This window comes from Melospiza melodia, chromosome Z, assembly GCF_035770615.1.
Source record: "Melospiza melodia melodia isolate bMelMel2 chromosome Z, bMelMel2.pri, whole genome shotgun sequence".
Classification (NCBI taxonomy): Eukaryota; Metazoa; Chordata; class Aves; order Passeriformes; family Passerellidae; genus Melospiza; species Melospiza melodia.
This window is the reverse complement of record NC_086226.1, coordinates 42,155,798-42,180,849: the sequence shown is the minus strand read 5'-3', so window position 1 is coordinate 42,180,849 and position 25,052 is coordinate 42,155,798. Positions and strand designations below refer to the sequence as shown.

The 25,052-nt window shown below is 38.6% G+C and overlaps 2 protein-coding genes across 4 annotated transcripts in view; one reads left to right on the top strand and one right to left on the bottom strand.

Moving 5' to 3' along the window:
• The window catches only part of ANKRD31 (ankyrin repeat domain 31), a 64,214-nt gene extending 61,933 nt beyond the window's left edge, over positions 1–2,281 (bottom strand). For both annotated transcript variants that reach the window (XM_063180114.1, XM_063180115.1), the window contains exons 1-2: positions 2,163–2,281; positions 1,226–1,281 (exon numbers count right to left, since the gene is read on the bottom strand). In XM_063180114.1, the coding sequence (XP_063036184.1) occupies positions 1,226–1,281; positions 2,163–2,275 (169 nt within the window). In that variant the 5' untranslated portion in view covers positions 2,276–2,281. The remainder of the gene's footprint in view (positions 1–1,225; positions 1,282–2,162) is intronic.
• A 2,812-nt stretch (positions 2,282–5,093) lies between these two features.
• HMGCR (3-hydroxy-3-methylglutaryl-CoA reductase) lies at positions 5,094–24,575 on the top strand. Of its 2 annotated transcripts, none has more exons than XM_063179632.1 (20): positions 5,094–5,169; positions 8,328–8,523; positions 8,881–8,992; positions 9,517–9,604; positions 9,699–9,783; positions 11,294–11,399; positions 12,325–12,431; positions 12,791–12,907; positions 13,405–13,556; positions 14,403–14,647; positions 14,791–14,963; positions 15,414–15,608; positions 16,677–16,835; positions 17,022–17,179; positions 18,299–18,404; positions 19,403–19,573; positions 21,613–21,753; positions 21,856–22,014; positions 22,308–22,462; positions 22,614–24,575. In XM_063179632.1, the coding sequence occupies exons 2-20, from the start codon at positions 8,359–8,361 to the stop codon at positions 22,666–22,668; spliced, it is 2,649 nt and encodes an 882-aa protein (XP_063035702.1). In that variant the 5' UTR covers positions 5,094–5,169; positions 8,328–8,358; the 3' UTR covers positions 22,669–24,575. The 2 variants fall into 2 exon arrangements, with proteins under 2 accessions (XP_063035702.1, XP_063035703.1); XM_063179633.1 differs by lacking the exon at positions 5,094–5,169 and adding an exon at positions 5,616–5,633.
• Positions 24,576–25,052: the final 477 nt, after the last annotated feature.

Below are 25,052 nucleotides of genomic sequence, written 5' to 3'. Positions count from 1 at the left end.
ATAAAACACTAATCAAATTAATATTTATACTGTGCATCTCATCACCAAATTATTACTATACAAGTATGCACAAAACTGTGAATTATGAAATTCTAATTCAAACTTCCTAAATATAATAAGATGCAGGCAGAATGCTAAACATATCACAATCTATTACAGTTGCAGAGACATATCTCACCACTCAACTGCCAGATAAGTTCCCACTGCACAAACTGAACACAGTCAAACAGACATGCCCCATGTATGTTGAACGTTGCAAGGATTTATTTCCAGTGGACTACCACTGGGAAGTTCAAAATGAGATGATTCTGCCCTCCTCAATGAAGATCATTAAGCGACTATAAAAGGTTTGGCATTAGGAAATCACAGCCATTGGAGTTTTGGCAGATTTTAATGGGCTGAAAGTAAGATTTGTATTAACTCAGGGCAGGTTGATAAAAAATTACGGCTTACTCAGATCTTCAAACTGGCAAAAAGAGGAACACAACCAAATCTAGAAGAACACCATGTGTCACTTAAAGTATTCCCAGTCTGAAATATCACTGAAATAAAACCTATAGAATGCAAGTCAAATGGAACATATAAAAATGTCAAGGAAGTAATATTAAACTATTATGTCACTAAAACATGCTTGCTCATATAGCCTGCTCTACAGGAGTTATTATGGAATATTTTAAGATCTTAAATGAGTGTGCATTCATTCATGCTGAAAGTATTTAATGATACACTAAACAAAATGCACTGAAATATCCCTACTCAAACTTTTTACGTTAAAAAGAAACTCACAGTTTTTATGTTAAAGAGAACAGATATACTAACAATATTACTGGAGTTTTAAAAATGCCATAAGCAGCTAGAGCTACATACAACTGTTATGCATATAGAATCCATTTATTTTATTCTGCACAAACACATACACAAAAATGCATTCATATAAATAAAAGCAATATCTCTATATATAGCTCCAACACTTCTCAAACCAGGGATTCTCAGTCACAGTGCACAGGAAGAACAGAGAGAACTCAAGAGCAAACCTGATCAAATATTAAAAATATGCTGAAGAATCTTTTAAAATATGAGCTACAATTAAGAATATAATCAAAGAGCACACAGTTCTAAATATGAACTTCATGCCACACCCAAGTTTAAACACGGACTCAAGCAAAATCCAAAGCAACAGTTTAAGAAGAAAAACAACACTGACTGAAAAAAGAATCTGTCCTACCTTTATTGATACTTATCTCAGTTGTTAAAGCAATATCCTTGTTAAGAAAAGCCAACCTTTGCAAAACAAATAAAACAAAAGGTCGTTAAGGAGCTTCAAGCATTACAGTCCCATAAACTCAAAGAGCATCTCCGAGCACCCGTCCCAGCCTCTGCCGTGGGGACACGCCTAGGAGAACTCTTGACACAAACAGTAAAAAACCCCAAACTCAAGGCATGTAATGTGATTTTCTGCATAGAAAACCAGAACTAGGGAGGCACCTCGCTGCTTTAAGTATTTCCAAGAACTACCGTGTCACAAAGCCATCATAAAGGTCTGAGTGTGGTTTCAAATCCTTGCCACTTCTTAAAGGATACAAGAGATAATGCCATGAAAATGACATCAAGGCAAAGTTGCAAGGAAATAGAATTAGCACAAACTGTATTTAATAGTGCTTATTTTCTCAGAGTTGTTTTCTGGGACATTTCACTTCTTCTGACTAAAATGTTAATAAAATGGTGGGTCCGGCGACATAAGCCCTGAGGCACAACAGGTGCGTGAGAATAGACGGAGCTATTTGCAGAGCTACGAAATGCTGGGTCCAGGAGCATATAAAACGGCTCTGAACAGAGGGGAGAAAACAAAAAACAAAAGAAAACAAATAAAAAAGAAGGGGAGAGGGGAGGAGGGAAGAGAAGAGAAGAGAAGAGAAGAGAAGAGAAGAGAAGAGAAGAGAAGAGAAGAGAAGAGAAGAGAAGAGAAGAGAAGAGAAGAGAAGAGAAGAGAAGAGAAGAGAAGAGAAGAGAAGAGAAGAGAAGAGAAGAGAAGAGAAGAGAAGAGAAGAGAAGAGAAGAGAAGAGAAGAGAAGTCGAGTCTCAGCTCGGGAGCGGCCCCCTCAGCTGCCGCCGCCTTCACACACGTAGGTGAGCAGGTGCCGCTCCCAGCCACACCGCATTACCACCTCCTCCTACGGAACTCCTCTTCCTCTACATCGCTCTCCGGCACGGAGCCCTCCACGACAGTCTCGTCGCTGTCCGTGTCGCTGTCGCCGCCGCTCCCGCGGCGCTCCATGGTGAGGCCGCTCCGCTCCGCCGGCGCCTCCTCGGGCAGCCGCCCTCCCGCCTCAGCGGCGGCCGCCATCTTGTGGCCGGGCCTCGCTGCCCCTCGGGTGGCACCGGGCTCGCCAGAACCGCAGAGTCCCAGCACACGCCGTGCTGTGTGTGATCAGATGGGACTCACTTCTCCGAGTGTGTGCGCTTCTGACGTTGGGATCTCAAGAGTCAGAAACTGTCACTTGCCTAGAGAGTTACAGAGAGTGAAAAGGGGGTTGTGAAACGGTGTCTTATCAGTCAAAAAGGCCAGACAGCCTCAAAGCGGGGACTCTGAATGAAGGATAACTTAGGCTTTGACTGCATAGTCTGGGGTCTTAGAATTAGAGAATGTTAAGGGGTTGGAAGGGACCTTAAAATTCATCTAGGCTCAATCCCCTCTGCCATGGGCACCTCCCACTGGAACAGGTTGCTCAGGGCCTTGTCCAGCCTGGCTTTGAACACAGCCAGCATTGGAGCATCCACAGCCTCCCCGGGCAACCTGTTCCAATGTCTCACCACCCTCACAGGAACTCTTTCTTCCTAATATTTAACCTAAATTCCCCTTCCATTAATTTGTACCCATTTCTCCTTGTACTGTTACTACAGGTCCTGAGAGTTCCTGTTGAGTTGTTGGCTACTGCTGTGCCTCTTGTCACCTGGCTGGTGCTGCAGGTGGGGTTTGTATGCGATGGATCAGTGCCAATTCACGGGCTCTTAAGTCTCACAGTGAGAGACTTTGACCAGTAACTCATGAACTACCATCTCAAGAAACCCACCTACTTGAAAACAGTGAGCATGCAGAAACATTAGCATGAGAAACAAGAGAATCATTCAATTTATTCAAGGTAGAATACTAATTAAAAAGAGAACTAAGTAACTTGTAACCAAATTATCTGTGATTTATATTTTTGCATATATATATATATTGCAAATTTTCAAGGATTGGATTGCTTTATCTGTGGAAAACTTCACCATGCACCCTGCACAGAATAAGCAATGTCTCCTTTCTAAACTATGCTCTGCATCTGTGTTTAGAGAGTCCCTAAACTGGCAACACTTCTCTGCCATGGTTAAGTAGCTGACTTCATTGCTTACTTCATTACCAAGGAATGGTTTGTGTCCTCATGAGCGGGAACAAGTTTGAGATAACCAAATTATTAGTTGACAATATTTTCAGCATTTGCAGTAGCACTCTTCAGTGGTCATCTGCCAATTACAACAACGTTTTCCTCAGGCAGAGCTGCTCTCGCTCAGCTTTGGCTGCCATCTCCTGGGCAGGGGGGCAGTGCTGTCCCCGAGGCCACTCCAGCACACGGCCAGGCTGGAGGCAGGCCACCGCCAGAGCTGCAGATGTGAGAATTCAATGTCAGCACAGGTGGTAACATGTACTCGTAGAGTCTACAGACCCCAAATCACCATAGTGATGCCTGCTCCCAGTGACCTTGGTAAATTAGAATTTTTATTATTTGCCAAATCACGTGTATGGAAAAAGTGGGAAACAGAGTAGAAATACAAAAGGACATCTTAAATGATATGTGAATTACATATAATTGTTGAAACTGTATGAATTGCTGTTTTGCTCTGGCTTAGTCATATGCATATGCAGTTACAGCAATTGGTGCACATATTAACACATATTAGAGTCCAGAAATCTCATTGCTAATACTTTACACTTTTCAGCTAATGAAGGTGAGATACTATAAAAAAACACTAAAGAAGCTATCAGGGGAGATGGATATGCAGCAGTAAATTATTAAGATTTAGGAACATCATACCGAAGACGAGAATGAAAAGTGTATTTACAGGTTAAAAGAGATGGCACGATTTCATCACTCACAACTACTTTGGGTGGAGTTCTTCGGAAACCTTTTCATCAGCACTTCCTTTTTTGAGGTTCACATTAATGTTTCAGGGCACAGTGCCATGTGGAGCTACTAGAAATATTTCCAAGTGAGGTGGCACATGTAAGACACAGTCTGGGGAAAGCCGGGGCGCAGATCATGCACCACAAAACCGCTGCAGGTATTTGTGTTGCAGTTGAACATGCTCAGCCCCAGGAACACGGAACGGCCCCTGCCACTCTGCAGTGCTGTTTTACAGCCCCGTGACTCGGTGCCCAGGAGAACCACACAATCGCTAGAGATGGAAGGGACCTCGGGAGACCATCTAAAGACCACCTAGCACAGATTACGCACGAACGCCTCCTGGTGGGTCTCTCAGAGCTTCCTATAATTCGTGAACCAAAACCTGCACTTCCCCTCTTGCCGAAAGCCACAAATATAAATATACTACTTTGCCTTTGCCTTCCTCCCACCACTTCCCCAGGGAGTCAGGAGCACCGCTGCTTCCCAAAAACAGGAGCTGGGAATGTACACGCTTTCCATGCCTCAGCAAAGCGCGGTATGACCGGGCGGTATCGGAGGCGTGCGGGGGAGTTCGCTCTGGCTCTGGCCCCAGACCCAGACTCGGCCCCGGCCTGAGCGCGGCGGCGGGGCGCGCCCTGAGCGCGGCCCGGGGCGGGCCCGGGAGGTGGTGGCAGCGCTCCCCAAGCCGCCCAATCAGAGGCCGCGGGGCGGGGAGCGCGGCGCCCCATTGGCGGGCGGCCGATGGCGCGATGGCGTGTTCGCCGCTCCTGATGGCGCGTGGGGCCGCGCGGCGCTCGCCGGGCCGTTGCCGCGGCGATTCGGCGGGTGACGCGCGCGGGCGGGGCGTGCCGCGCGCTCGCCATTGGCCGCGCGATCGGGCGATGGCGGCGCCGGCGTGTCCTTGCGCGGCGGGGCGGGGCGCGGCGCGGGGCCGGCGGGACGGAGCGGGGCCGGCGGCGCAGTCCGGGGCGCGGCGGGACGGAGCGGGGAGCGCGGCTGGAGCGCGGCGGTGAGCGGGGACCCGCGGGGCTGCGGGTGGGGCGGGGAGGGGGGCTGGCAACACGCGTCCGCCGCGCCCGGCGGGCGGGCTCCGGGCCCGAGTGCCTGTTCGGAAAGGCGGCGTCGCTATCGCCGCACGTAGGGAGTGGCGGCCGCTGCGCTTCACCGCCGCCCTGGGTGGCGTGCGGGGGATGCCCGTGTCTCTGTCCCGTTACCCTCCTGACGCCGTCGGGCTGCCCGCGTTTCGCCTGTTGGACAAAAACTGCCTCTCTGGCAGGGCTCTGTGCTGCCGTGTGCGTTCCGGGTGAGCTCCGCACAGGCTTTCTGTGGGCTGCTGTTGCCGCTTGGCTCCTGTAGGCACTGCTGAGTCAGATAGCAGGAGATGGGAAATTAGTGCTGATCGAATAGATGGTGTTGCAGAGGATTGCTCTGAGGTTAGTGAGAGCTGTGTAACAAACCTTAAGAATTTAAGAGGTAAGTCGTTCTGTTACGTGGGTGGTAATTGCTCTAAACGTTTACATACAACCGGTCTAGTTTGCTTTTTATACTCTGGTTAATATTTGAGGGAGTCACGTTTGGGGTTTGTCCGTATTTTGCATTCTCAAAATGGATTGAGTTTTTACTCTCAAAATGGATTGCTTTATTTTCTAGTCTCGTAGAAATTTTTAATTGAAAACAAAGGCAAACAGGATTTATAAAGCATCCCTTTTGAACCACCATTTTGAAACTCAATAGAATTACAAAGACGTTAAATTTAGGTTTATATTTAATGTTATGTCTTGCTAATTCCAAGCGGCAAGTCAGTGTGTGTGCATAAATATTTTAAACAGAAATACCAGCTGATGTTATGCATTGAATTTTTTTTAGAGCACTGTAGTGCAGAATCACTAGGTGAAATCATCAATATTTTCTAGAAGTGTCAACTGCATTGTAGAAAGCATCCTGTGCTTTGGGCAGGTTAAATAAACACAAAAACTTTAAAGAATCATTTTGCGTTAGGACTTAGTTAACCCCAAGATGAGTGATGAGGCATCCTGTATTTCAAGATAGCAGCAGTTAATAATACTAGTAAGATACTATGGATCATTATTTTAATGAATGAATTAATGCATCCCCCCCCCCCACAGTTAATTATATGAAGCCATTTTACTTTTGCCATTTTTGTTTAGAAATAGGAAAAACAATTTCTCAATAAAAGATTCTGAAATCTTTTGTTTTTTGACTGTCAGATAATCATTCCAAAATGAAACAGGTGAAGTTGTGTTACCAGTATTACTAGGTTCAGGACTGCTAGAACTCTATAAAGTCATGTAGTAACTGCTAGTTATGATTTGAAATAGAGTGGTATTCAAAATTACTTGTGTTTTCAGAGGATGTTGTGATGCCTTTTCTATTTTTTGTGTTGTTTCAAAATCTTCAGCACAGGTATTCTTCTGGCTGGGTTTTATTTTAGTTTTCCTAATTAAAATGTACCTTCCATTGTGCTGAGGAGAAATTATAATACCAGTGTGAAACAGCTTTGCAAGAATTGTGTAAATTTACAGAACAGAATGAAGTGTATACGATATAGAGAAAAAGAAGGAATAATGTCAACTTTAAAAGGAGGGGGTTAGTTTTTTATTTTATTTGAAGAAAGCCATTCAGTTAGGAAATTAAATAATTTGTTCTTAAGGAAGGCAGTCTTCTCAATTATTTTCCAAGTTTGGCTCTACGAGCCACAAACATCCTGTCACACCTTCACTGTGGAAGGATAAAGAAAAATAAATAATTGCTGTTGGTGCTCATGTGATTCAGATTGGTATTGGTTGGAAACCAAGATGATTCTGGTATCTTCAGGAGCACTTAGGCAGATAGATTTGCCTGTCTGTTATTTTCTCCATTGAATGTCAGCTTTATTTTTGATGTCCAAGCAAGTAAGTAATATCAAAAGTCCTGTGGATGGATTGTTGCATTTAGGACAGCACAAATGGATTTTTTTATCATCTTTGAGGTGGGGGTATGTAGACCCCTCAGGCCTCCATGGAAATCTTGCAGTACTAGATTGGTGCATGTACATTGCAGGCTGTCTCTGTTAGCCAGGCTATTAAGCATTTTTAAACTTTACAGTCAGTTTTGTAAGCTGTTGTTTCTGTGCAGCGAGGAAAGGAAGGTCCAGTTACTAATGTATGTGAGAATGTTAGGACAATTTATTTCTATGGCATAAAACATAAGTAAAGATCTTTGGCAGACTTGCATAAAGAAACAACGCAGAGCAGATAGACCAGGATCTGGTCTGAAGGATGTGTTGAACATTCATATTGTTAGTTATGAGAAGGACAGCTGTGAAAATTTCTGGTAAACGTTTGTTATCTGTTGGAAGCAGAGGGATGATGAAATGCACCATTAAACAGGGAATAGTAAATGTAGAAGAGAACTGCCACAATACTGTTATGTGAGGATTTGCATGCTTTAGATGAAGAAGGAATATTTTTGAATTGTAATTAATTTGTATCACAGAATAATATTGAACGGAAAGTAGAGAAGACACAGTCAGAAGCATAGCATTGCAATTCCTGCTGTTGAGTATTACCAGTAATGGTTAATTGATAATTTTTCTAGCTCATCAGTATTTTTGACAGGAAGAATGAGTACAGAGAAACAACAGAATTTAGTGAGTGCTTACATAGAAGGTAAAAACAAGGATTTTGAGTCAAAGCAGTATCAAAATTGTATGATAGGAAGATTTTGAGAGATCTCATGAGAGTGGAGAGGCCTTACTGTTACAATCACAGAATCTTCTGATTTAGAGGGACCCACAAAAGTCATTGAGTTCAGCTGTTGAATGAATGCCCTTTATTGAGATTGAACCCTCAGCCTTGGCTTTACTAGCACCCTACTCTAATGGATGACCTCATCCCAGTGGCAAAGGCCATGAAGAAACTAGGAAGATGGGTAGTACAACAAAAAAGGTTGAGAAGACAGGAGCAGATCACACACAATATTTTAGAATATTAGAAATAAATGTGTTTTACATGAATGATTGTAGGAAAGGTAAAGATTAGTTTCTTTACATTTCTCTGTCTTAAGTGGTTTTGCTTTTATTTCCTGAAGGATGTCTTGCAGGAAAGTGTAGAGGTGTATCTTTTTTCACTGAATCTTGTACTCATATGAAGTATTCCTTTGCTGCAGGTTTGCAAAGTATAGAGAAACAGCCTTGAAAATGCTGTCCAGACTCTTCCGAATGCATGGCCTTTTTGTAGCCTCTCATCCATGGGAAGTCATTGTGGGAACAGTGACTCTCACTATCTGCATGATGTCTATGAAGATGTTCACTGGGAATGATAAGATCTGTGGCTGGAATTATGAGTGCCCCAAAGTTGAAGAAGTAAGGGTTTAAAATAATTTATTTGGTGTAAGGATTTAAAATAATTTTCTTTGGTGTTAATCGATCCATCCAGGGTTTTCTATAGAATATGATCAAGCTGTGATATATTAGGAGTAAAGTAGCTGTGGAGAAGCTTCTTCATGGCCTTCTTTTCTTATTTTGATTAGCAAAACTGTATGCAAACAGTGATGCAATGACCAAGCATTTTAGTATTTTTAGTTTTTAAGGCAAGACTAACAGTGATATTTATTTTATTCTGGAACTTAACTTTTAATGCAGCTTTACAATGAACTTAACATTTCACAGTGAACTTCCCATAGTGTGAAAGCTAACTAAATTGCTTTGTATTTCATACAGGATGTTCTGAGCAGTGACATCATCATCCTGACAATCACACGCTGCATAGCAATTCTTTATATATATTTCCAGTTTCAGAACCTAAGGCAGCTTGGATCAAAATACATTTTAGGTATTTTATCTGATTTTTGTATTTGCTGTACGTGTTTTAATTGTGGGGGACGTGGTTTACCTAAATTGGTAACAAATCCTAACCTTTTAATCCTTATGTTCACAACAGCATTATTTTAATTACTTTCTAGATAGCAGAAAAAGTCTTCTGCACGTATCAAAGTACTATTTTTGGGGGGGGGAAGGTTGTGTAGGATTATATAAACACTGAAAATGTAATTCTTGAAATAACTGTTTATTATGTGAAATACTTACAATTGTAGAGCTGTTTAAGATTTTACTTAAGATTTATGGCTTTTATTTTGAGTCTTACTTTGAATGCATTACAAATTTTAGATTTTAATGTCTATAAAAATAGCTTCTCCTTCAGTTTGCGTCTCAACTGCTGTTAGTGCACTAAGACAGGAATTATCATTCATTGTCATGATTCATCTAAAAGTGGGAGAATTTTGGTGGTTTTTTTTTTTTTCCTTTTCCTCTTCCTATATATAGGCAAAAAATTTCCTATTCTCTTGTTTTTTTAAGGTATTGCTGGCCTCTTCACAATCTTCTCAAGTTTTGTTTTTAGTACAGTGGTAATTCACTTCTTGGATAAAGAACTGACAGGTTTAAAGTAAGTAATGAATTGTTATTCTGGATTTCATGCTTATATTTTTTTTCCTGTACCATAAACCTTGAATTTTAACATATGCCTCTGTTTTTTTCAGTGAAGCTTTACCATTCTTCCTGCTTCTGATTGATTTGTCAAGAGCAAGTGCATTAGCCAAATTTGCGCTCAGTTCCAACTCACAGGTCAGGCAGGGGAGTTATTTTTGAGGATTTTTTGGTTGTTTGGTGCTTTGCTATGGGATTTTTGTTTGTTTGTCTTGCAATGGTGATTTTTAATTTAATGTTCAGAGTAGAGCATTGTCCCATGTCAGGTGATTAGAACCTAGGTGAGCTTGAAGGCCCCTTTCAAGTCAAGTCATTTTATAATTGTATGAGTAATCCAAGTGGAGAGACACACAGGCAAATAATGTCTTGGGGATACATAAATAACAAAAGGATCAAATTCTATCCAGATTCTCTGTTTTCTTGTCTTCAAGCCAGATCAGTGTTCAAGTGAATAGTAATATGGTAAAACTAGTGTGCACAGCCATGGGCATTGTTAATTGTATGTATGAGCATGACTTCATTAAATTGGAACTTTAAACCAGCAATGCTTACAGCTCTTCCAAGGAGTCTAAAGTTCCTAGACAAAGTCTTACTTAAAATTGTTACTGATAGTGAAATAGTTAATTTCTAGGACTCAGGAACAGTATCTAAAGACACATCCAATGTTACACTGTTACTACAAAAAGAAGCATAATTTTAGGCCAAATGTTAGCAGAATGAATGTAGCATATGAGCAGACAAGAACATCCGTACTCCAATACATTTAACGCAACACATTAGGAGAGATTGACAGGACATCTTGCTTGTTGTACCTGGTAATGTTTGTTTCCTAATAGTCCAAATTCTGAACTAAGAGTATATTAACTGGGATTACTTTGTGCTTACAAAATACTGTACATGGCATTTACACATACTAATTGTGGCAAACATTGTGTTGTATTTGAATTTGGTGTATATTACAATGTACAGTTTCTATATATGCAATATAATGTGTTCTGTATTATTTATGATTACTGCAGGTACAGAATTTTTTATTAATTTTAAGAGAATATTTTACAAATAGGTTTCTTCTACAGTTTTTTCCCCCCTGCTGCCCTAAAAATACCATCACCAGGAAGACAGTAGCAAGCTCTCTAGAATTTATCATGCCTGCTTTCTGGAGGAAATCCTTTTCTCCCCATCAGAAAGCTTTAGTGCCTTTTGTGACCTCTTTTCTATCAGCTGAGTCTACAGAGTTAAATATAAAATACTAAAGTAATAGTAGTTGAAGTACTTATGTGTGATTGTAAGAAATGTTGAAATCGATGACACAAATGCCTTCTATCATGTCTTCAGATTTAGAAGTGGTGTTCTTTTGAATTTGCTGTAATTAATGTCTCTGCCCATAGGTGTTGTAGAAGCTTAGAATACTGATGAGGCAAAGGTAGAGAAATTAGTCAAAATTAAATAATTTTGTGTCAATAGTGAAAGTATAATTACTTAGAGGAAATAGAATAGATTCTCTGTACACTTTCTCGTAATAGTTCATTTTCAATAAATGTTTTAGAAGGCCTTACCACCATAATACTACTCTGTTTACTAGTCATGTTATGTATAACTTAGTTTGGTTTTTGTCTTCATGTTAATGGACAGAAATCTTTCTTTCTAGGATGAAGTAAGAGAAAATATTTCACGTGGGATGGCAATATTAGGCCCTACGTTTACCCTGGATGCACTTGTGGAGTGTCTTGTAATTGGTGTTGGTACCATGTCAGGTGAGCCATACAGTGTAAGGGTCTAAATATTTCCAGTTAAAAAAGACGTTTTGAGAGACATTAGAGTATGGAGAGTTTCAAATAATAGGTGTTAGCCATGAGAGTGGAGCAACTTAATCTATTTATTTATCTATCTCCTAATTAGCTTATTTTACTGGGTACTGGAAATATGAATAATATAAACATGCTGAACCAAAGTTTTAAATACTAGTAATGGCTTTCCTTGAGCATTGTGAAGTAGGAATGAACATCTGTGCAGCTGCTTTCATAAGATTTGGTTTGGGTTTTTTTCAACTACACTGCATACCTTAACAGCATCTTCTAGCACTTGCTCTTCAAATAATTTCAGTCCTTTCAGGGTATTGTGTATTAATAAGCTGTTTCCTTCTTTATATCTCAGGGACAAAAACTTATTTTGGTGCTGTATATAGTTTTTTAAACCAAATTTATCCTGTTAGCTCTTTGATCCTTACTAAGGCAGTTACATACTGCATGTACACCATGCATAGCGTGGCTTTTTCTGGATACTTTTGAAGAAGTAGGTGGGGTGTACACTGTTACTTCTTCTCTGAACATCCCATGTTTGAAAAGGGAGTTCAGTATATAGTGTTGGCTAATTTTTTTTTGCTCAAATAAGTAAGGAGTTTCAAGGTTTCATGATGTAGTTTAAAATCTTGGTGAACTTCATTTGTACTCATTTAGAATTACACCTTAAAATACTTTTCTGTCACTATATAAATACATATTGTGCTTAGAATAAGCCAATGCACAATGAGTAGGCCTTAAGATGCTTGTTTTTAATTAATCTCGATAGTTCCTTCTGTAATCAGCAATGTCAGTTTAATGATTTCTTTCTTAGTCCAGCAGCACTTATTCAGCTATAGCTAATTGCATATTCAAATGTAAAAACTGTCTTTTTATTTAGGTGTACGACAGCTTGAAATTATGTGCTGCTTTGGCTGTATGTCTGTTCTTGCCAACTACTTTGTCTTCATGACCTTCTTTCCAGCTTGTGTGTCCTTGGTATTAGAGGTAAGACCAGCTTCAAGACAACCTCAAGTTTAGTATTCAGCCCTGTGCTTCTGTAAGCTGTATTTTTCATCATGGAGTTATATGCCAGCATGTTCATCTTCCTTTCAAAGTAAACTGGTGACATGACAGCAATGTGTAAATATCACTGTAAATGAGTCACACTCAGTAGTAATTGTGATCTAAAGCAAACTAAACAGATGATACTGTAACTTATTGTCTGTCCAGGGTTTTTCACAATTGAAACTCTAACTATAGACTCTTGGTAATTTGTCAATAATCAAATAAAAATGTAATGTGGGATCTTATTTGTTGGTTCTTCTAATAGGTACTATATATGACTTGTTTTTATTTTATTGCAGCTTTCAAGAGAGAGTCGTGAAGGGCGCCCTATATGGCAGCTTAGTCATTTTGCTCGTGTTCTGGAAGAAGAAGAGAATAAACCAAATCCTGTGACACAGAGGGTCAAAATGATTATGGTTTGTGGCTCTTTTTCATCTGTGGTTATGCAATCAGTGAGGTGTCCTGGTGCAAAAATTAAGCTTTTGTTTCCTATAGACTTGTATTCTGAAGCCCATTAGTTGAACTTAGTCATAGTTTTTAATTAACTTACCCTATATCTACACCTGTCATTTTCCTGCCTATGGCATTTCTGTGCCAAGCACTCAGGGCTCTTTCATGCGTACTCCCTCTTGCCCCTGCAGTACCCTCAGCTTCCTTTGCTTATTTCTTGAGTGAGAGAAAAAGTGTGGGTGGGACACATCCAAAGCTAATATACAACAGTGCCACAGTAGGCCAAAAAGGGTGTTAATTAGAGGTGTAGAAAATCAGCTTTTGGATTTTAGAAGCGTGGGAAACATGGGTGGAAAAAGCTAGCAAAAAAACCCAAATAAAAAGAGGGCAATATTTACTCTTACTAGATTAGATACCAAGTTACATTTGAAAAATTAATACTTGTTTTGTGTTTTTGATACAGTCACTGGGTTTGGTTCTTGTTCACGCCCACAGTCGTTGGATAGCGGAACCAGCTGCTCAAAACAGTACTGTTGAAAATTCAGTGGGATTGGATGAGAATGCACCAAAGAGAATTGAACCAAATGTTTCACTGTGGCAGTTCTACCTTTCTCGGTGGGTGGCTTCACAGAAGTGTGATTGTGCTGTATTTCTACTGCTGCCAAGCTAGAAGCTTGTTATCCTAGATCACAAGACTTGCAGACTTTCAGGTCTGACCACTGTAGGACGTCTTGGAACCAGAGGTGACATTTCAGAAGAAATGTCAATATTATGCCATTTGTCCAAACTCTTGCAGTAGTCAAGAACATGATCAAGAGCTAGTTCTCCTGTATGCATCAAAACATTGTCTTTTCCCACTAGCATCTTTCACAGCATACCGGGAAATAGTTTTAAAACTGCACCAGAGTAATTTACTTACATATGGTTTCTCACCATTCACACCTAAGTGCAAAAGGTGCAGAACTCATTTTATATTATGGCTTTTCCTTCAGCTCAATTCAAGTTAGTGTCACCTGTCATTTAATGTTATTTCTGAGAAGTCAGAACTTTCGGGTATAGGCTTGGGTTTGTAGCAGTTCATCTTGCATCATAGTAGTCCTAATTGGTAGATAATGATAAATGAAACTTTGTCTTGTCATTGGGGGACAGGTGTCAAATCAGTTTGATGTAGCTATCAGTGAATCTTTTACAGTCATTTTTTCTACTGGGGCTGCTTTTTAGCCAGATTTATGTAACTCTTTAATGACATTTGAATATTTTCATGTTGATAGTAGTATGAAGAATTTTTTTCCACCCTAGCCTAGAATACTTCAACATCCTGGTAGAAAATATCTCCTGACTGGAATTTCTGTAACTATGTGAGGATGGAATTATTACCTTTTCTGAAGTAAAAAAATATCAGAATGCTGTTACAAGCAACAAATTGTATATACTGTGTATTTACTTTTTGATAATTTTTAGAATGGCCAGTATGGATATTGAGCAAGTAATCACGCTTGGATTAGCCCTTCTCCTTGCTGTCAAATATATTTTCTTTGAGCAAGCGGAGACTGAATCTACGCTCTCACTGAAGAATCCTATAACATCTCCTGTGATGGTACAGAAAAAGGTCCCTGAAAATTGTTGCAGGAAGCAGACTGGAGTTCTGAAAAACAATCAAAAATCTAACACAGGGGAAGAAGCTTTCATATCCAAAGATGAAAGTGGTAGGTAATTTTTATAATTTTGAAGTCTGGACCCATTAATGAGTATTTGGAACAAATTGTGCAGTCTTTGGTAGCATGTTATATTTGGTATCAAAACTTCAGTATTTTGTTAACTGGAGCTCATTTTTATTATCTTTGTACAGCTGAAGTCATAAAACCTGTATTAGCAGAATCATCAACCAAGGCTACATTTGTGGTTGGCAATTCCAGCCCTGTGGAAACCACTTCATATCTGAGTGGAAAAGAGGAAGAGATTGAGTTACCTAAAGAGCCACGTTCTATTGAGGAATGTGTTCGTATACTTGGAAATGCACAGGTATGGAAAAATAACTATTTTATGTAACCCCTACTGCAGCATCTGATTTAAGAATTGTTAGAGTTCTTTTCCCAGCTTTTAGATGATCCCACTGGCTGTAATATCATTCTTCAGGAAATTACATGGCTTTAATAACATGGGGGAGTGTGGAGGTCACAGCTAAAACAAAACCCTTTAATGAGTTACTTCTCAAGTCAGTTGAGAAGGGTAGGAGGAGGGATCAGCTTCATCATTGATAACATTCCAAGTCTTTGGAGCTTCATCATGTACACGTACGAGTGTGTGTCTGATCATGAAAGTTTTTGATCATATGTTGGCCTGCTGTAAAACCTGATGTTGGCAGTTGACCCCTTTAGCAAAGTAAAGTTGTTATTCTTTTTCTTTTAGAAACATTTAAAATGATTTTCACGAGGAGAGTCTCTGTTTTCTCTCTCCACCCTTTGTTTCCAGGAAGGAGCAAAATTTCTTACTGATGCTGAGGTTATCAGCTTAGTTAATGCTAAGCATATTCCTGCATACAAACTGGAAACCCTGATGGAAACCCAGGAGCGAGGTGTATCCATTCGCAGACAGATGTTATCTAAGAAACTTCCTGAACCTTCATCTTTGCAGTATCTTCCTTACAAGAATTATAATTATTCTTTGGTAAGTATGAAGTAGACAAGCAGAACTCACTGTATAACTATATTCCAAACACATGAAGAAGAAAAACATGAGCCTGTTGGAACGATTCCGGAGGAGGCCACTAAGTTGATTGGGGGTTGGAATATTTCACCTGTGAGGACAGGCTAATAGAGTTGGGATTTTTCATCCTGGAAGTGGAAGCTTTGGGAAGACCTTAAAGCACTTTCCAGTATCTGAAGGGGGCTTACAAGAGAGTGGAAGAGGGAATTTGCACAAGAATCTGTAATGAAAGGACAAGGCAGAACAATCTTAAGCTGCAGAAGGGCAGATTTAGATGTTAGGAAGAAATTCTTCACTGTGAGTGTGGTGAGACACTGAACAGGTTGCTCAGAGAAGGTGTGGATGGTCCAAACGTGGCAATGTTCAAGGCCAGGTTGGATGGGGCTCTGAGCAACCTGATTCAGTGAAAGGTGTCCCTGTTTTTGGCAGAGGCATTGAAACTAGGTGGTCTTTATGGTCCCTTCCAACCCAAACAAGTCTATGGTTCTATGAAATAAATCCATAGTCATGCATGTGAGTTAACAATAAGCATGGTCAAAACTGATGTAGAAGGAAAAAAAATAAAAGGCAGACATGAGGCACCAACGTTAATTGCTCTTAATGTTTTTAAACCTAGGGTGGTGCATGAGTTTTGTACGTTATCCAAAAAATATTTCCTATCAAAGTATGCAGCTGACTTATCTGAGAAATGTGGAGTTCTACTGAAACTGAGCCACAATTCAACTGAATGATAATAATAAAATAACCTTGAGCACAAGTTAAAACTGAATATTTTTTTAAATTAAAACTTCAGGGTTATTTAAGTAACATTTAGTACTATACAGGATTCAATATATCTTGCCTAGTGTTGAATAACATTTGCTGTTGATAGTTATAGCTGTTAACTTTTTGAGGTGGCAGTGAGTTGCTTTATGGGTAAATTTGTGTTTTACAAAGATGCCTTGGTGTAGTCATAGGCATTGTATGTAGCATGCTGTACTGTACCACTGGAATGTAACCTAAGTGATTGTTTTGTTTGGTTTCTGTAAGGTGATGGGAGCTTGCTGTGAAAACGTGATTGGATATATGCCTATTCCTGTAGGCGTAGCAGGACCACTGGTTTTGGATAACAAAGAGTTTCAGGTGCCAATGGCAACAACAGAAGGGTGTCTTGTAGCAAGCACAAACAGAGGATGTAGAGCAATATGTGTAAGTACTGTGTGACTTTAAAAGCTTAGAAAACTTCCTGTATTATAAAATACATAAATATAATGCATAAAAATATGCATTATATAAACCTAAACATATTCAGGTTTATATAATGCATATTTTTGATTTCTTGAAAACTAAAGTTTCAGTAATCTTACTTTATCCCCCTTCTGCTTTGGTTTTTAGCTTGGTGGAGGAGCAAGTAGCCGCATTCTGGCAGATGGGATGACTCGAGGACCTGTTGTAAGGTTGCCCACTGCTTGCCAGGCTGCAGAGGTGAAAGTCTGGCTTGAAAGCCCCGAAGGTTTTAAAATAATGAAGGAAGCTTTTGACAGCACAAGTAGGTTAGTATGATGGCTGTTCCAGCTTCATTTCCAGACATAAGACTTCTGTGGATGGTAGAAAGATCTCAGTTGGTTTTTATGGAGTACTGCAATTGGCTGTCCCAATGCTGTGAGTATCTAAGAGGACAGACGTCAGTCTGGCTGTGTGCCAAGGCTAGCAATAAACATTTTTTACTGATAATGGTAAACTGCTGTATGTTAACAACAAATAGATAGACATTCTATAATAATTAATAGAATATTAATTTGTCTAAGCTTTTTTAAAAGATCCTATAGTCTTATTTTGATTTTTACTAGGCAGAGTAACTGTAACTGTAATTACTATGCAGAAAAAATCCTCAAAGTTTGGTCGTAAGCCTTTCAGATGATATTATTAGTATTAATCTGCAAAAATACAAGGTAAACTAATGCTAGAACTGAAATGCTAAAAAAATGTAAAATAGTGGTAAGAATAAGTCTATTTCAAGCCCTAAAGTTTTCTCTAGGGCTTATGATGATCTTCTTGCTTTAGGAAGATTCAGAGAGAGATCTTCTTACCTGTTGTGTTTCTTAACAAGCATCAGCCAAAGATACATCTGTATTTTGGCCAGAATCAGCTCATGCTGCTTTTTAAATGCAGTACTTTTTGCCTTTTGAGTGACTTGTGCAGCTTGCAGTGTTGAAGATAGCATGCTTTTTGCCTTGCTGTAAAACTTACATCAGAATTTCCAAAGGCCTGATTATTACTTTAGATCTGGTAGTGAGATGTTTAAGGAATACAAGTGAATAAATTTATGTTAGCAGTTGAGGATATTTTATTTCTTGAAGTTCAGGGATAGAAAACATAAAAAGGCAGTGAACACTTTAACAGTGAATATTTTTGTTGTACTTATTCAAGAAAGCACCATCTCTGGAAGGGTTCAAGAAATGACTGGACATAGCACTTGGTACTGTGGTCCTGTTGAAAGGATGATCATCAAAGACTGGACTTGTTGGTTTTACAGCTCTTTTTCAAATTATTTGTAAAGGAATTTATTATATTGTATTTAGCAGTGCAATTTGCAAAGATTTACTGCCATTTTGCCACTTAAAGCTAATATTCCCATGAGCATTGTAAGTAATAGTTACATTTTCTTGCAGGTTTGCCCGCCTACAAAAACTTCTCATCAGTTTGGCTGGTCGTAACCTTTATATCCGGTTTCAGTCTGGAACAGGGGATGCAATGGGAATGAATATGATTTCAAAAGTAAGGATCAGTCCCCTTAAATATTTTTAAAAAATGGGTATTCCTTTTTGAAAATAGCCTAATAACCTGTGACATCTGGAGGACAAAGACAAGACACAGTGGTCTTTGCATAAAACAATAAAAATTTTTGGTTTTGTTAAGTGTAGACAAAACTAGAAAGAAAATTATGAAGGAAGTAATTTTTTATTTTATATTTTTATAATTATTTAAAGACAGTATTTTTGGTAATAGGAAGCTAAAATGGTTGCACTGTTGCTTTAAGCTAAAGATTCTATCCAGTAGTAATTATTCTGTTACTGTGTTTATCATTTCCTAGTTAATAAAGAATTAGGAGTGGCAGCAGAGAGGTGTTCTCTAGTTTTGCTTGTTTTTATGCAAACATTGGGAAGAATTTGAGATGTGATCCTTAGACTGCATCTCTAGGTTGAATATCTAGATCCTTAGATTGCTTATCTAGATCCTTAGATTGCAAAATGAATAATGTTAGACTTAAACTTCTTTTAGAATAGGCAGTCAGAACCATTATAAAAGTGGATCTGATCATAGACAAGTCCTAATATAGCAGATTTTCTAGTCTTGATTTCCTGGTGTAAAGAAGTTTCTTTCCTCTACATCCAGATTTTTTTCAATCTATGCCTGTAATAGTTTAACTTAGTTCCTGTTGTATCTTCAGTATGGTACCCGTATGGCTATGTACCTAGAATGGATCCAGGGAGTCTGTATGTACTGGGAAAAATCAGTTATTCCCCAATGTAATTCCCAGAGTGATTAGAAAAAAGATAGTCATAATTGTTTGTGGTTTTTCCCCTTCTATTTCTTGTTTCTTCATTATATTTTTTGTACTTTTGTATTTTTCTTTTCTTCCACTGTAACTGATTATCTGATTAGGATATTGTTCCACTGTCCTTGAATTTACACCCATAAAGATAAACCTAGCCTATTACCTGTTTTACACCCATAAAGATAAACCTAGCCTATTACCTGTTTCTCTCTAACAGGGTACTGAAAAAGCACTGGTGAGGCTGAATGAAGAGTTTCCTGACCTTCAAGTTATAGCTATCAGTGGTAACTACTGTACAGACAAAAAACCTGCTGCTATAAACTGGATAGAAGGAAGGGGAAAGTCTGTTGTCTGTGAAGCAGTCATTCCAGCTAAGGTTGTTAGAGAAGTAAGTGTCTGGTCTCTTGTTTATAAAAATACATATGTTTTGCAAAACTGATGCTTATTTTACATTGTACATATGAACTGAAAGTTGTTTTACAGGTAAGGATGGTTCTTAAATGTCTTTTCAGTTACTTCTGTAGGATAAGCCATTTCTCTGAGTCAGTAGATTCTTCCTTTTTCATTGTGGCTAGTGTGAAATAGTGTGTATGTGTTTAATGATGCGTAGTGATGTGTTTGATATTTAGTTGAAGGCATTGGGATTTTCATGGTTAACCTCTTAAAAATTATGCCACATTTTGACAGATGTTTACATGTGGTGTTTTGTGTGTCATTAAAGCCAGTCTTTTAACCCTTTCACTCATATTTTGTGTCACACGCACCTGGCTTTCTCTTCAGTATTTATATGCTTCCTACTACAGTGGAAATGGATAATCAGGTGGTTTACTTACTCCAGAGCTGTCTTGGCATCTCGCATGACCAAGGGTATTACTTTATAAGCAATGCCAGTTGTATTCTCTGGCCGGCTTGTCCTCCATTACAACAGTGTCTTAGATTCTCTTCCACCCAAATTCAGAAGATGGCTTCTGTGTCAGATAAAATCCATTGCCTGTTACCTGGTTGTCAGCACTGGCCATGGGAGACAATATCCAAGGAAGAATTCATGCATTGTAACACTTGTTTAAGATCTTATAAGTGGGTGATTGCATACTGGATAGGGTGGTTTTTGTTTTTTTTTTTTTTTTGCTTGCTTTTCCCTTAGTGATTTGTCCAGTCTCTTCTGGGACACTATATGAACTTCTAGAACTACTATTCTGGGCAGTATTCCACAGTCCAGCTTCACCTTGTGTGAGAACTACTTTTGTATTAATTCCATTTGATGATGCCCCAGTTTTGTACTGGGAGAGATGTTTAAGACTTTTCATCTTCTCTCAACTGTTCAAGATGTTACAGCTCTGACACAGCTGGTCCACCTTCCCAGCTATTTTAATTTTCAGACTAAAATGTACTAGTTTCTCTATCAGCACTGAGTAAACAGACTTCCAGTATGTCTTTGAACATGCTTACCTCTGTATCTTTTACAGTTCTACCATGTCTAAAATTCTGGGTACAGAATTTGACACAGGATTCTAACAGTGTGTGCAAAATGGATTTATACATTGACATAATTCATGTCTTCTGGGGTAGTTTACTGTTTTTCAAATCGTTGACTGGCAATATCTATTGTAACCTCAAGATTTCATTCCAGGGTAGTAAAGGGGAGGTAGTCCTTTCATGAGCATTGATAATTTTTAGGTAAATTTGGGAAGGTTTTCCTCAAACCCCAGCGCTGTATGTCACCACATTTACTTATACTGAACTTGTAATACTTCAATGTTATGTTTTTGTCAGTGCTGCAGACTTTGTGCAGATAAATACTGTTCCTGCTGTGCAGGAATATCTTAAATTTTGCTCAACAACAGTATCTCTTTTGACCATCTTTGATCACTTTTGTATTACATTCAGTATAAATCTCTTACTTGAAAGTTTCAAAATCCAGTCACTAAAAATAAATATGTCACTTAATTTTATATTACTGTTCATAGTATTTATTTACCTATGTAGAATAGTTGTTTGTGTTGGAACTTTTGTTTGGCTCCATATTTGTATGCAAAACAAATTTGGGAAGACTTTAGTGTCTGGAACAAATTGACAGGAATGTTGGAGTCATGTAAAGGTAAATTAATGGGATGTTTCTGCCAAGATGATTTTACTTGTTCCATTCTGAATATAAGGGAGACTTTGAAATGGAGTACCCAGCTGTGAGCTTTTCTCAAAGGCCTGTGAAAGTCCAAATCCTTTGTTTGGACTTTTCCATTGTTACTTGGACATCCTATATTTAAAAGTCTTCTTTGGAACAAAAATAAAAGGTATCCAGGACAATGATTGATTCAAATTCCATACAGAGGCAAACAAGGGGTGAGGGCCATGAATAACCATAAATAGAGTATTTCTACTCCTGCCTGAGGAAAAGGGTAGTAAAAGTGTATCTATCACTTTGTCCAGGTGTTGAAAACAACTACGGAAGATCTAGTTGAAGTTAATATAAACAAAAATTTGGTGGGTTCTGCGATGGCTGGTAGCATAGGTGGCTACAACGCACATGCAGCAAACATTGTGACAGCGATCTACATTGCCTGTGGTCAGGTAGGTTTGTTATACACCAGTTCACATTTTCTTTAGTTCAGTAATTCTTAATCAAACACTGGTTTAAGTGTCTGATTGTTGTTTCTCCTCCTTGATCTGAAGGATGCTGCGCAGAATGTGGGCAGCTCCAACTGCATCACTTTGATGGAGAGAACTGGTTCCACCAATGAAGATCTGTACATCAGCTGCACGATGCCTTCTATAGAAATAGGGACTGTTGGTGGAGGCACCAACCTGCTCCCACAGCAGGCCTGTTTGCAGGTATAGTTCTCAAAGTTGAAAGCAACTTATCTTCTTAAAGCAAAGGTTGCTTTCATGTGGTGTGCAAGCAATATTGCAGGAATGGGGCTGCTTGAAACTTGGTGTATTTATATGAAAATGTTAGAAATGTCTAATGAACTGTTTTCATATATTCAGTTTCTAAAGCTTAAGACATTTACTAATGTCTTAATAATATTAAAGAGACTTATTGGGTATAATTTAGAAATACTACCAAATATATAATAAATTGACTTAAATTTCATAGCATAATACTGCCTTGTATTTTTTTCCAGATGTTAGGGGTTCAAGGTGCAAGCCAAGATAACCCTGGTGAAAATGCCCGTCAGCTTGCTAAAATTGTTTGTGCTACAGTGATGGCAGGGGAATTGTCATTAATGGCTGCTCTTGCAGCAGGGCATCTAGTCAAAAGCCACATGATCCACAACAGGTAAAAAATGGAAAAATCTGTGTATTTATCTGCTGTTTTGATCCTCTTACAAGTACAGGAGAGTCAGTAATGATTATGTGACTAATTGCAACACACAGGACCTGTGTAACATTTTAACTATTTAATGTATTTATCTTGCTTGTTTTATTAGGTCAAAGATAAATCTACAGGATCTTCAAGGAACCTGCACTAAAAAGGCAGCTTGAATACTAAAATGGGTTTGAAATGAAGAATTGTTTTAGGAACTGACCAGGTGCACAAGGAAAAATACCAAAATCTATGAAGTTTAGAATAAAGATTGCCTTCAACTCAATGATGTCTGTGTAAGAGAAACTAAGAGATCAAGACTTGGGACTAGCTATGCTTGACCTTCTTCAGTGGTTAGAAACTGTGAAAAGAAGTCCTGTCAGATATCTTGAATATTCTTTCAAATTCTTTCAGATTCTTACTCTTACAAAAATTCTTTCATACTTTCAAACTCTTACTCTTACACATCATTTTCTGAAGAGTCAGTCTAATGTTTTCACAGGTTGAGATTATTTTGCCTAATAAGGTCCTGCTAACTACTAAACTGAAAAGTTATGTAATGTACTTTGTACATTTAAAGTAACAAAACAAAAGAAGTTGGTGTAAACTTGGATTGAATGCACTGGTCCTTGCCATCTTTATTTTCTGGTTAAGCAAGCATGTTTTTTAAAGTGATGGCAAGCCTAATCACTTTCTATGAACTCCCAGTTTTAATTTGTTCACATGTAAAACAGGTCTTAGGCTACCAGACGGTTTAATTGAATTATATTAGTTTAATAGAAATCTCTGTCTATATATAGTACTTAATTTGCTGCTGCTTCAGCTAAGCAGTGTTCAGTGTTTAAGTCCACAATCTAGGTTATTCCTTCATGTAAAACTTGTGATCTTTTATATTTTGAACTGTTAAATATAATCTGTACTGAAGTAGGGAAGAACAGTGTCTACAACTGTTTTGGTACTTTGTAGAAAAAATGAAATGGCAATTTCAAAACAGTTATGTGTCAGATATTAAGGCAAATGTAGTTTCTCAGAGAAACATTATTTGATAGGAGTGCATTCAAACAGGAGTCAAGAACAGATGTTTACACTTAACAAGAATTCTCTTTAGGAACATACATACACATTGTGTACCTTATGTTGGGGATTTTTATAAGGTGTTTAACGCTTATTCTCCAAGAATAGGTGTTTATCCACCATTTCAGCTGAAATAAAACTAAGCCAGAAGACCACGCTGTTCTTATAAAAAAAAAGGAGGGGATTTTTTTCTTTTAATTTCCTTTTGAACTTTCTTTTTAAGGTGGGGAATATTTATTTTAAGAATAAATTTTAGCTTTTTTGTCAATGAAAAGTACTAATTAAGGGGATTCATTGAAATGACATGTTAATGTAAGAAGCAGTTTTTGTAATAAAATACTGTACTTGGACCAGTGAAGCAGTCTCAGGTGTTCTTACTGTAATAAAGAAAACCCAGGTTTATTCTGGTTTGATTCACCTTCAGGAATACTGCTAAATGCATAGCCCTGCCTAGTTAATCACAGGAGGAAAATTATTAATATGCTTGATTATTTTTTTGTTTGGTTGGTATTGGCTTTTCTTGTTTGACTTTTTGTGGGGGGAATCAGTGGATTGGGCTGGGCTTCCTGCAGCATCATTCCTAAAGGGGTGACTGGTAGAGGTGCTCTTCTAATGTGCAGATTTGATATACATCATGGTGGGTTGCTTTGTAGTACATTTACGCATTAATATCCATTGTAATGAGCTCATAAATGTAATGTGCAAGCATGAAGACATACTACATGCTAGATATGTTATGATGGCATGTAAATAGCAAATACCATGAATGTTTATCTTCCTGCAGTATTGTTGCTAATTGCTATTTTTATTTAAGAAAATTTGGAATTACTTTGTTTCTATGTTCATTCAATGATTTTATTTAACACTGGTCTGGCAATAAATGGTGATTCAGTGTTCATTTTGGTGGATTTAACTGACATTCTGTCTGGCAGAATTAACTTTTTGTATTACTAAACTGTGTACATTTTGGTACAGAACTGTTTTTTCAGTTTCAGTAAAACCACGGAAAACACATTGGCTTAACTGTGGTATTTTAAGCTTACTTTATGACTTAGTGACAGATTTATAGAGAGTCTAAATTAAGAGAGTTAATGAAGAGACACTAGCAAGCAGTGCTAAACACAGCCAGGGCTGTGACACCAGTACTTCTCCCCTTGTTTGCAGAAGCCTGTTGGCACTCATTTATTGTCCTCAAAGTTTAATTACGCAATTTGCCCAAGGGAGAGAACTAACTCGCTGCAGCATTAGACATACCTCCTGCCGAGGCCCGTTCAGCAAAATCAAAACACTGATCTAGAACTGAATTTCTAGAATTGTCGTAACTTCATGCTATATTTTTGCTATGGATAATGGTTTCCCAAATATTTTAAAACCCTAGAAGAAAAAAACATTTAAAATAGTGTGTTTGACTCTGGTACCACCTTGCTTCTTTCATTACCTCTTTTGTCCTCTGTGTGCTGAATCTAATTTACCCTATAACACACCAGTT

Excerpts from the sequence above, each read along its gene's own strand:
- HMGCR (XM_063179632.1), top strand. The coding sequence starts at position 8,359 with ATGCTGTCCAGACTCTTCCGAATGCATGGCCTTTTTGTAGCCTCTCAT. Across the intron at positions 13,557-14,402 it reads TGGCAGTTCTACCTTTCTCG|AATGGCCAGTATGGATATTG; the intron begins GTGGGTGGCTTC and ends GATAATTTTTAG. Across the intron at positions 15,609-16,676 it reads AGAATTATAATTATTCTTTG|GTGATGGGAGCTTGCTGTGA; the intron begins GTAAGTATGAAG and ends GGTTTCTGTAAG.